Source organism: Anoplophora glabripennis, unplaced genomic scaffold (assembly GCF_000390285.2).
Source record: "Anoplophora glabripennis isolate ALB-LARVAE unplaced genomic scaffold, Agla_2.0 scaffold134, whole genome shotgun sequence".
Classification (NCBI taxonomy): Eukaryota; Metazoa; Arthropoda; class Insecta; order Coleoptera; family Cerambycidae; genus Anoplophora; species Anoplophora glabripennis.
This window is the reverse complement of record NW_019416384.1, coordinates 483,321-495,312: the sequence shown is the minus strand read 5'-3', so window position 1 is coordinate 495,312 and position 11,992 is coordinate 483,321. Positions and strand designations below refer to the sequence as shown.

Sequence of the window (11,992 nt, the reverse complement as noted above, 5' to 3'; positions counted from 1 at the left end):
ACGTACCGTGTTATAATGTGTCTGTCCGTCCTGCATTAACCCCCGTTAGACGAGGCGGCTGAGTTATGGCCCCCGACGCCGTATGGGGTCGAGCGGGGAAAAGGCACTAGGGGAGTGCTTTTTTTTCGGTTCAAAGTACACGAATGAAAAATTTGGTAAAATTTATCGATGGGCGAGTGGTTTTTATTTTAAAATATCCATAAATAAAGCGGTAAGTTGTGCTAAACCCTAATTTACAGGGAAGCAGTACATCATCGCAACAGCTTCCGTGCAGCACTCTTCTTGATTTTTAATAAAACGAAAACCTTTTTTTAGGGAACGATCGGCTCGGTTTCAATCCGTATTGACACGCAAGCTATTGTGCGGCATTCGATATGATTTACGGAGGGAAATCCTCTTACAACAGGTACAACGAAAATTACTTAATAAATTAAAAAACGGGAATTTGCACAAAAGGAAATAAATTTGGGGGATGTTGAAAATTAAATCCTGCAATGGTGAACAGCTTCAGGGATAAGAAAGGAAGTAAAATCGTCTTTGATCATTTGAAAATTTGGTTTTTATGTGCTTAATACAAAAATACAAAATATTCAGCGAAATTCCTGGAATCAGCTTTAAAATTCTTCAGAATATTGTCATTGGTCATTAGCCTGTCACCTCAAGGTCATTGCCGTTTGACCACCGAGGCCTAAATACCAAATATAAAAAAATACTAACCTCAAGACGACCTTCGGAAAACGACTATTTTGAAAAATAGTTTTATGGACTTGTGGGAAGGTTTCTGACTTCAATATGACATTTAGAAACGAAACAATAATAAAAGTTAATTTCATAGGTTTTGGTAAAACAAACTAGTTAAGAGTCCTAGAAAAATGACTAAACCAAACATTGTTTCCTAAAAAAATACGTGCGTCTAATAAAGCAAGTAAAATTTCCCGTTTATTTTCTCCGTCGTTCCCGAACAATATTTACCGCCGCATTAGGAATTCAAGCGCGCGAACGCTATACTTGTTTATTTTCGCCCTTACGTTGTTTAAAGAAGACGTTATGGAAAAAATTATAATAACCTGTCTGCGAGCGTGTTCGATCGGGTCCCACTAAATTCATATCGCTCACCCCCAGCTAGGCCCAGACGGTTTTTTCCGTGAGCGCCCCGAGTAAATCACTGATTATATCTCGAGCTCTGGGGTCGCGACAGCAGGAAAGATGGGACTCATTCCTAACCCTTATAATGAAAAAGGGAGGACGCGTTTGAATTCCCTCTGCGGGAGACCCCGTGCAAACATCCCAATTGTTTTATTGGGAAAAAAAAACGCCTGAATCTTAAGTTGCGACGGAAATATTGATGGGGAAGGGCAGCGCGATCCGCAACTGGAAAATCCTCGGGCGGTTTAGGGGAAGTGTATTTTTGTGTAAAAATTATTTTACTACGTTTTGACGTTGAGTTCTGTTCATTTTTGAGCATATGCCACGTAAATAACTTGTGACTAACTGTCCATTATTCCGGACGAGGCGGTCTTGTCGCATATTTCTGCTCCAGGTCGGTAATCGAGTCGCTTGTATGTGGGCCTGTTTACACGTTTAACCACCTATAATGTATTAGCGGCGTGGCGTATAAATTCCGACAACGTCTGGGTATTAAATATATTACTATGCTAATATGAGTTTGTTGTTGGTGTGCTACGCCGTATATAGACCGGGTTTATGTGCGGGGCACTTAGGCGACTCTTGTTGGTACAGTTAATTAAGGCTGAATCCTAAGTGTAACAGCTTTGTCCTGCTGCGGGAGTTCGAGATCGGGATGATGCAAGGCATACGAGGTCGTCAGTCGTCACGCCAAAATGTTAATTTTCGCGAAGAATACATTCTTTTATTAAAAAACTAAATTAATTCCTTGACTCCTAACTTTTCCGTCGTTTGCGGATAAAATAAAGCCCGAAAGAAGAGTTCCAATGAAAAAATATGTATAATACCAAGATTATTATGAATTTATTCATAAGAAAATAATGCCCGCCTTCAGGACCGTAGACCCGGTAATCGGGCGATTAATCCGGCATTTTTTTTGCCTAATTTTCGAACGGAGGCATCCGGATAAACGGATTCCCAGCCCAGAATAATCCCCGGCACATTTGCTTGCGGCGCCTAAGACTGCTCATTAATTTTCCACACGTAACTCCGTTCTCCCGAATCCCGTGACACCCCTAATAACGCAATTAGACCGGGTGACATTGTTTTATGACGCTACCTGATAGAAAAGGCGGGCGATCGACGCGCGACGCCAACCACCGCAAGTAATTCCGGAGATTTATTCGTCTGCTTGCTATTCCGGGCGCGACGCGGGCCTCGGGGCGAGGCGGGGGCGGCCCCGCCGCTCATCCTTGAGGCACGTTAGATTATATTTTGACGGGAATTTATGAAAACCCCCGGACGAATTTGAATGCCCGGATCGGGGGCAAACTACGTACTTTTCGCGTGAGACAATCGCTCGCACGTTTCCTGTATTCGTACAAAATGAGTTTGTAGTAAAAATCTGGATATTGATTGCCTTTTATTTTTTAACGCATATGTCGTTCCTTGATTTTCCTTACTTCAACGATAAAAAAATCACGAACGCTTCGTTTAAATCCGATCTACTTCCCTAATTCTATCTCAATTAACTTAAACTCGAACATTTCCTGCTAATTCCTGTCCAATTGAGTCGTTTTGCCAGTAATAATGAAAACAGCTCTTCTTACCGATAAACAAAGCCCTCCGAACTTCTCGGGTACCTTTTAGGCCGTTTATTTAAATGAAAAGAGACCTCATTCCGCCGTTCTCCGCGTCGGGAAGCGCAACTTAAATAATCTAAATTGCCTTGGGGGGGTTCTTAATTGTTCAGGTACAATACCCAGCGGAAAATACGTCTTGAAATTAGGAAAAAGCTTGTTCACAAACGTGCTCGTAATGTTCTTTACATGATATTAGAAGAGTAAAAGCGAAACATAATTCAACCGCTACGGAAAGTAATGTTTTACTAATCAATACCGCCGTTAGTGGTACGTTTTTGAAGTTATAAATAAGTAATCGTTTAATGCCGAAGGAGAGGGTGTGGTTTCTAAACAACTACCCTTTCGTTCGAAGTATCAAATGAATTTTAAATGCCCCCGAATTATTAAATTACGAAACTTGAAGGCCTATCGATCCCGTGAGACGAGATAGGCATTGCAAAAACAATGTTAGCATTCTGAATCAATGGAACTGGAGATATTTATAGCTTTCCCGGGGGGGCTTAATGCAAAAGTTTTTTTTTCGCTTAAAACAATACCAGATGTGATATCCAGTCGACTTGTGGTTGTACTACGCAGTAACAAGGAAAACAAATCGAATAATATAAAATTGAAGCTAACCGGTAAACCTGGCGAAGAAACATCCTAGACGTAGAAATGACTGAGACCCAAACACGTTTTAAAGCAGCATTAGACACCCCCATAGAAATGTCGTCTCATATTATTCAAGTGACAGACGGCCGACATGCAATCTGGTAATCAGTTTCCTCCCGGTTTTCATTTCATCCCCGTCCGCAGATAAAACTTTTTATATTTTATCATATCGCGCCGTATCAGCTTTCGTCCGTCTCTTATTCCTTCCTCGGGGGGTAACCCGATCATATCCCAGGAATTATTTAAATGAATTTCGCCTTTGACTCGGCGCATCTTCCAACCAGTAGTGAAAAAAAAAAACGAAATATTCAGTCACAAACTAGTTGAAACTGAATGATAGTAATTTCAAACAGAGATTTTTCTTATAATAGTGAAGCTGCTGTTTATTAACAATGTGGTATTTTTTCTGAAAATGTGAATCTCAAAAATAATGTAGTAGAAAAAGTGCTTTGTTTTTGGACTTTAAAAATACATTTTTAGGAAATACAAGTGCTTTAGCTAGGCCCAGAATAAAGAAATATTGACGAGAAGTCGCAAACAATTGGATGTAAGATAAATATTTAAAATTAACCTTCCCCTTTTTGTTACCACGAGCCGCCGCTGCTTCCTACCCCGCGAAAGAAGCTTTTGAACGCGATTTTGACGCTAAATTAAAGGGGAGTTCGAAACGCGGCGAGTTGTAGCGGATAAAACCGTTTCTGGCCGTGGAAATTTTAGAGAAATACGACGTGATGATTAAAATGAGCCCATTCAACGGCCTGTATCTAATCGCATTCCCTTTTTATTAAATTTGTTGTTGATATGAGGGTGTATTTAGGTGCTGTTTTTGTTACAGAGGAAGATTATGATGCTTTTTGCCTTGCGTACATGTTCACCTACCGGGATTTCGAGATGGGAACTCTGGGTCTGGCTTGGACGGGTGATCTGAAGAATGCCGGTGGGGTGTGTGAGAAGAATGGGGTGAGTACACATTTGGGATATTTTTTTCAGCTAGTGAACCATCTTCTGGTAATTATTATTAGTGTAGTGTCGATGCGTAAGATGTATACAGGTTGGGAAATCTCGAAGCTGGTTTCAAAGATACAGGACGTTCAATGTTTGAATTTTATTTTGAAATTTCGCAATAATTTTGTAAACTGGCAGAGTACGAACAAAAAAATTGGCACTATTATTTTTTTTGACATGACAAAGAGAAATTTTTAACTAATTTTGACGTTGCTTGTATAGGGCGTCAGTTATACCCTATTCCTTTGATAAATACGGAAAAATTTTTCAGTTGTTATTTCCTTAAAAAAAAACACGAGAAATATGTTTCCCAGGAATGATTAGATCTGGCAGATCTTTAGCGAAGCATCCGGTACAAATAACCTCGCAAAAAAACTTATCCAAACCTCTCACCCACTCCTCGTAATCCGATCCTCGTGACTGATCCGATACCATCTCCGGCAAACAACCCCATCCGTTATTGTGCCAGATCAAAGGGAGATAAACATATTATATCCACGCCGCACCGTAATCCCTGTATTACCGGCCCCAGTTAGTCGTAATTAGCCGGTATCCAAACTATAACCGATATAGTATCGGGTTCCCCGCCGTCGGCCGGCCCACAATGCCAGAAATCGAGGCTAATAACTCCTCACAATAAGCCCCACGCTAACACCTGTAAACTAATTACAAGACCGGCTAATAGACTGTGCGGGAATGCGCCGCGTGGGGCTTTACGACAGCGGCGTGCGTGTTAATGGAAAAATTCGTGCGCCACTGGTGATTACTGATAAGTACGACGACACTAGACTGTGCAGTGTTGCCAGTATAACACGAAATGGAATATAGTTCGTTGCAAAATTTTCATAAGTTTAAAGTTAGTTCGGCAATTTGATAACAATCCAATCAAATTAAATTTTCACTTACCAAATTTTAGTTCAGTAAACAGAGACACGTAAAAATTAGGAAAATTTTCGTAGAATTGAATGAACTACTTTACTCCAAGGCCTCATTTTCAAAATGACGTCCAAAGTTTGCAAACACAGTTTTTTTTTTTTTCATTTTATAAAAAAATGTTTTCGACAAAAGTTGTAGAACTATTTATAACAAAAATTTTGAGCACAGAACGATGTCAATTGATAAAAAAAATGTATTAGTTATTGCAAAAAACGGCTAAAATTCGCATTTTTTTAAAATTTCTGTATCTTTAAAATGAAAAAAGGTTTTTTTACGAAACTTTCAGAATATGTAGTCCTTGACAAGTAGAATAAGTGCATTTTGGTAAAATTTCAAAATAATTATAGTTTTTCCAAAAATTGAGTTTTTCGAAAATAAGACATTTTTTTCAAGTTTCAATAAATCATACAGTATTGCACTTACGTGACCCATCTTGGGCTAAAAATTTTCTCTAAGAGTCGAAGAACTGTGTATATTGCAAAATAATTGGAAATATGCGAAAAATCTACCGAAACTTTGACTTCTTTTTTCGTGTCGAAAAATGTAGATCTTCTTACCGTTGAAATTTAATCGAAATAGCCGTATTGCCATTTGAAAGCTGACATTTTTTCACAAATTAAAAAAAATATCCTAAGGCCAACAGAAACCGAGAAAAAATTTTATTTCAAAAAATCNAGCAACCTTATGTTGCAGCACTTGAGGAGTTCGTAGCACAGTCTACCGCATAATATGGCGTTTCCTGTAAAAAAATCAGTATATTTTTGACACCAACTAAATTTTTTCGGTGTTTATAAAGTTACGAGCATTTTTTTTAGCAGGACGTAGAAATCATAAAATACACGATATTTGGTAAAATCATGAAAAAATGTTAATTTAGTCACCAAATTTTATATGTATTGTACATAATGAAAAATAATTTTTTTTTAAAAGCACTGCGTTTAGTTTATGAATCTCTGTATCAATTACCTACAAAATAACTCAATTTTTGGAAAAACTATCAAATACTTTGCAATTTTATAAAAATGCACTTATTCTACTTGCCAAGGACTACATATTCTAAAAGTTAAGTTTTTTCATTTTAAAGATATAGAAGTTTTATAAAAATGCAATTTTTAGCCGTTTTTTGCAATAACTCGTTAAACATTTGTTTATCAATTGACATACGGCTGAGCTTAAAATTTTCGCTATAAAAAGTTCTACAACTTTCGTCTAAAACATTTTCCTCCTAAAATGTTTATTTTTTTTTATGAAAAAAACTGTTTTTTGCGAACTTTGGACGTCATTTTGAAGATGAAGCTCTAACATTCAGCTGGGGTAAAATAATTCACTCAATTCTACGAAATTTTTCCTAATATTTGCGTGTCTCTGTTTACTGAAAATTTTGGCAAAAAACGAGATAGTTTCGACTATTTGACTAGCTTAACAGTCGAGGATCGCGAGTTTCTTGTAGTGGTAAAATAACCTCACTTTAAATGCGTTCGCATTTAAATAGTACGTTGGATGTCTTCAAAATAACGATAACAGTACATTCGCAGTTATATTTTTTATATGACGTTTATATTGTAAAGAAAATAAAACAGACCATGGATTTTTAACCTTAACGATTACTTTCAAGGTCATTTGAACCTTCAAGCTCTTTAGAGACACTTTTTTGGAAAAGTTAACACCAATCCGAAAAATTATAAAACCATGCACATAAGCTACTCATCTAATTCATGAAATAAGTCTTGTGTCTTCCCTTTCAGCACTACAGGGGTAGCATGAAGTCCCTGAATACGGGCATAGTGACGTTGCTGAACTACGGCAAGCACGTCCCCCCCGCCGTGTCCCACGTGACCTTGGCTCACGAGATCGGCCACAATTTCGGATCCCCGGTAAGTAAAAGTTACTGTTGGCAATTTTTATCGTTAATCAATTGATCTGTGTACGCCACTGTATAAAAACTAATTTCGAAACTATACCATATACAATTAATCAGCATTAAAATTCGTAAAAACCGTAATATGTTTATAGTTTCAAACTTGGTCCACCCTGTACAGTTTCGTCAATTATTTGAATACATTGAAATGAAAAAATTGAACACCCCGAAAAAAACGTCCGTTTTTATTCTGGATATCGCGTCGGGACGTCACGAAAAGCATCCCCCTCCCACCAAGTCGTCGGTTCATAGTAATTACTTTATTTTAATTAAAACTCTGTCGTTAATTTTTCTTTCGGGCGCCGGGAGAGTGAAACATTAATTCGAGGTAATTAATTGTCCCGAGTCGAGTCTAACCTGTCGAATACCCAATCGGAGGTGTCTCCTGAAAGCTGGGTTTTCGGGGGAAATTAATTTTTTTATGTAAGGTAGCCGGGCGTCGCTGCTTCTTCATATTTCGAGCGAAATACTTGTGTAATCAAAATAGTCTGGGTGGGAACTTTTCTTTGGGCCTGGTTCTAATAAACAATATGCATTGTTTTTCAAATTTCCCTGCACCAAGTACCTCAACGCAATTTTGTCGTTACAAATTTTAGATCTTTCGTATCTTCCGGCGTTTTCTCTGTACGCGCTCGCGGAAAGGAAAAGGTTATTCTCGCGTCCCTTTTGTATGTAATTGTAATTTTATCCTTTTTTTTGCCCCGACGACGACGCCCGGAAAAACGTGTCTCCTTTTTAAATTAGCAATACAAAAGTAAACGAGGAACATTTGATACATTTGTTTTGCCGTTTCTCTTGATGAAAAAGGGAGGTTTTTATTCCAGGAAACTCGCGTCGGGCAATTTATTATAAATATAAAATCGTTTGCTCTTTGTGAGCGAAATTAAGCGAATTGAATATTTAAATAAGACCGGCACAACAATAAAGCGTTTCGCGTTCGGTTAACGGAATTCGTTTTTCGAGGGGTTAAACCACTTTTAAAGAAAATGTACGGTTCTACCCGAAAAATAACACGTTTTCGTTCGTCATAAAAAGCAAAAGAATATCGAATACTACAGCTGTATTAAAAACAACATTGATATTACCAGATACTACTAATTAAATGCGATATTACGACCGCCTCCTCTTCAGTGACATCCCCTGGGAAAATGCCGCGAAAATAAACAGCACGTTTTGTTGTTTTCCAGCACGACCCGGAGCAGTGCAGTCCGGGGGGCGAGGACGGCAACTTCATCATGTTCGCTCGCGCCACCTCCGGGGACAAGAGGAACAACAACCGCTTCTCGCCCTGCAGCCTGAGGAGCATCAACCCCGTGCTCAACTTCAAGGCGCGCTCCCCCAAGGGGTGCTTTACAGGTAAATCGGCCGATTAGCCCTCATTAAATGTCCTTATTTATAATTCAAGTTTCGTCGACGTTCATGAACGATCATTGTTAATGTTTTTCGTGACGGAAAATAGGGAATTGGGTTGCGGATGGAACGTTAAGGCGGCCATACGCCGCCGGACAAGTCTTAAGATATGTCCGTTGTGACGGAAAAATTCGAAAAGTGTATTGTCGCTACTATTTACCATTATAGGCTGTAAATGTGTTCTACTCTTCTTTTTTTAACTTTAATAGAACCGAAAACGGCCATATGCGGCAATGGGGTTGTGGAAGAGGGCGAGGAATGCGACTGCGGGTGGGAAGAGGACTGCAGGGATCAGTGCTGCTTCCCCATGAGGAGATACGCCCCAATAGACGAACCTCCTTGTCACTTGACCCCCAGAAGCATCTGCAGTCCTTCACAAGTAAGTAACGATGCTTATAAGTACTCTTCTGTATTAACTGCACTCCGATGTTTTTTTTTGTGGCAATCCTCAAAGTTTAGCTGACAAATAACAATTATTATCATTATCATTTCAGTTTCTAACACAAACTTTCACATTTAGACTCGAAATGTCGAGTTCAATTTCGGAATTTCGTGTTCAAACTTGAATTCTCGTGTGTCAAAGTCGAAGTTTTGTGTTTAAAGTCGAACGTGCAAGTTTAAAGGTCGAAAAAATGCATATAAAAATATACAATAGTTTTTCTATTTTTATAGAAGTTTCGGTTTGAACTCGTCTAAGAAATCAAAATTCCAAATTTAAACACGAAATTTCTAAATTTAACTCGAAATTTCAAGTTTAAATTGTGTATTTTCTTTATAATTCAAATTTGAAGTTGAAACTTGAAACGGCTTCTAAAGTTCGAATTCGAAAATGAAGCATGAAATCTCGTATGCGTCTGATCCCGAAATTTCAAGTCTGAACTTGATATTCTGAGATTAAACTTGAAATTTCGAATTTGCACTTGGAATTCCGAGGTTTAACTCAAAATTTGGAATATGACCTTGAAACGTCGAATTTGCACTTGAAATTTCGAGATTCACCTTTAAATTTTCCATGTGGAACACAAAATTTCCAATTAGGAATATGAAATTTCAAGTCTGAACTCGAAATTTCGAATATGACCTTGAATTTTCGAAAATTATTTATCGTTAAATTTTCTGTGAAACGCAAAATTTCGAATTAGAAACATGAAATTTCAAGTCTGCACTCGAAATTTCGAATATGACCTTGAATTTTCGAGCATGGACTTGGAATTTCGACTGGATTTGAAATTTCTAAAATTATTTATCTTTAAATTTTCTGTGAAACGCAAAATTTCGAATTAGAAACATGAAATTTCAAGTCTGAACCCGAAACGAATATGATCTTGAAATTTCGAGTTTGGACTTGAAATTTGAAAATTATTTCTTTAAATTTTCTATGTGAAACGCAAAATTTAAAGTTTGAACTTGAAATTCTAAGATTGAAGTTGAAATTTCGAATTTTAATTCAACTTCAACTAAATATTTTAACTTTGAAATCCCAAATGCTCAGATTGAACTCAAAATTTTGAATTTGCACTTAAAATTTCGATGAACTTGAAATTTTAAGTTTGGACTTGAAAATTTAAAACTGGACTTTAAATATTAATTCGACACACGAAATTCCAAGATTGAACTCAGAATTTCCAGTTTCAATTTAAAATTTCGAATAAGAACTAGAAATTTTTAGTTTGGACTTGAAATTTTAAAAGTTGACTTTAAATATTAATTCAACACATGAAATCCCGAGATTGAACTCAGAATTTTCAGTTTGAATTTTAAATTGCGAATAAGAACTTGAAACTTTTAGTTTGGACTTGAAATTTGAAACTCGACTTTCGATACACGAAATTCCGAGATTTGAACTCATAATTTCAAGTTTGAATTTAAAATTTCGAATATGACCTTGAAATTTCGAGTTAGGACTTGAAATTTCGAATATGAACTTGAAATTTCGAGTATAACCTTGAAATTTCGAGTTTGGACTTGAAATTTCGAGATTCACTTTAAAATTTTCTATGTGAAACACAAAATTTCGAATTCGAAACACGAAATTTTATGTATGACATTTTGATTTTAACACAAACTCGAACATTTCTATTTAAACTCGAAATTTAGCATTTGAACATGAAACGAAATTTAAAATTTCGAGAGGACTTGAAATTTCACACTGATATTTCGAATTTTAACTGGAATTCCTTTTAATTTTGTATTACTTATCAAATTTCGAATTCCAACTCGAAATTTTAAGTTCAAACTACAAATTTCGGAACCGGATCGTTCACAGTGATGATATATTCCGTTCCGTATGCCTATTATACATATTTTGACGGAGAGTTCCTATTCCCATTGCCCCAAGATGTTCCCGCGTTTAGGGCGATGCGTATATAATTCATTTTGTGTATTCAGGGGCCGTGTTGCACGGCAGATTGTCAAGTGAAGTTCGGAGACAAATGTAGGGACGACAACGGGTGTAGGGACGAGAGCTTCTGTAACGGAAGGGACCCGCACTGTCCACCTTCGATCAATAAGCCCAACAAGACGATCTGCAACAAGGAGTTCGTCTGCTTCATGGGGGTGAGTAAATTGCGATTCTTGTAGCTCGCTCGAAAAAAAAATGTATATAATTTTTTCGATATTGTGGTCAAGCACGTGCAGAATCGTTTGTTTGTGTGAGAGGAGGTTTTTTTTTATGAATTCCCGCTCCGCGTCAAAGTTTTTCGGGCGCTCACAAAGTGGGAGCACTTAGAGGAGAACTAATTGAGTTTGAACTGAAGTTTTCCGGAGAAGTTCCCGTTTCTTTTAATAAAACTCAACATGGTAAATGTTAATAGAGGCGATGAAAGTGTCTTTTCCGTTCCCCGTGACGTTCTTTTATTAATTATTTCGTTACGCGGGAGAATACGAATTGTAAACGGAATTCGTTAATAGGGAGTAGTTCAAATACTTGGCCGAACTTTAATGGCGATTTTTACGGCATAAATTAACAGGAAAAGGTTGTCAATGTGTCCAAAAACGTTTCGTTTTCGAGACAGAAGGCGTTCAAAATTTCAAAAAAGTCGTATTTTTTTTAAATTACAAGAAAACTGATAACTTTTTCTGGGTCAATAAACGCTAAACGCAATTTCGTAACCATTACTGAAAATATCACCACCAACAGTTATTTTCGAAGTAATGATAATAATAATCCAAGAATTTCTGTATTTTGCAAATTGAAGTGAACCGCATACTTTCATTAATTTTGAGCACCCTATATCTTGAAAAACGAGGCGTTTCCAAACATATTTATATGAAATTCTTGTTATTAATTTATAATGTAGATCCC

The 11,992-nt window shown here is 37.2% G+C and overlaps 1 protein-coding gene across 1 annotated transcript in view; it reads left to right on the top strand.

The window, feature by feature from the left end:
• Positions 1 to 11,992, top strand: part of LOC108903817 (disintegrin and metalloproteinase domain-containing protein 10) — a 162,618-nt gene that overhangs the window by 144,411 nt on the left and 6,215 nt on the right. The window contains exons 7-11 of the mRNA XM_018706119.1: positions 4,255 to 4,379; positions 7,106 to 7,234; positions 8,466 to 8,634; positions 8,898 to 9,067; positions 11,077 to 11,244. Coding sequence (XP_018561635.1) covers positions 4,255 to 4,379; positions 7,106 to 7,234; positions 8,466 to 8,634; positions 8,898 to 9,067; positions 11,077 to 11,244 — 761 coding nt within the window. The remainder of the gene's footprint in view (positions 1 to 4,254; positions 4,380 to 7,105; positions 7,235 to 8,465; positions 8,635 to 8,897; positions 9,068 to 11,076; positions 11,245 to 11,992) is intronic.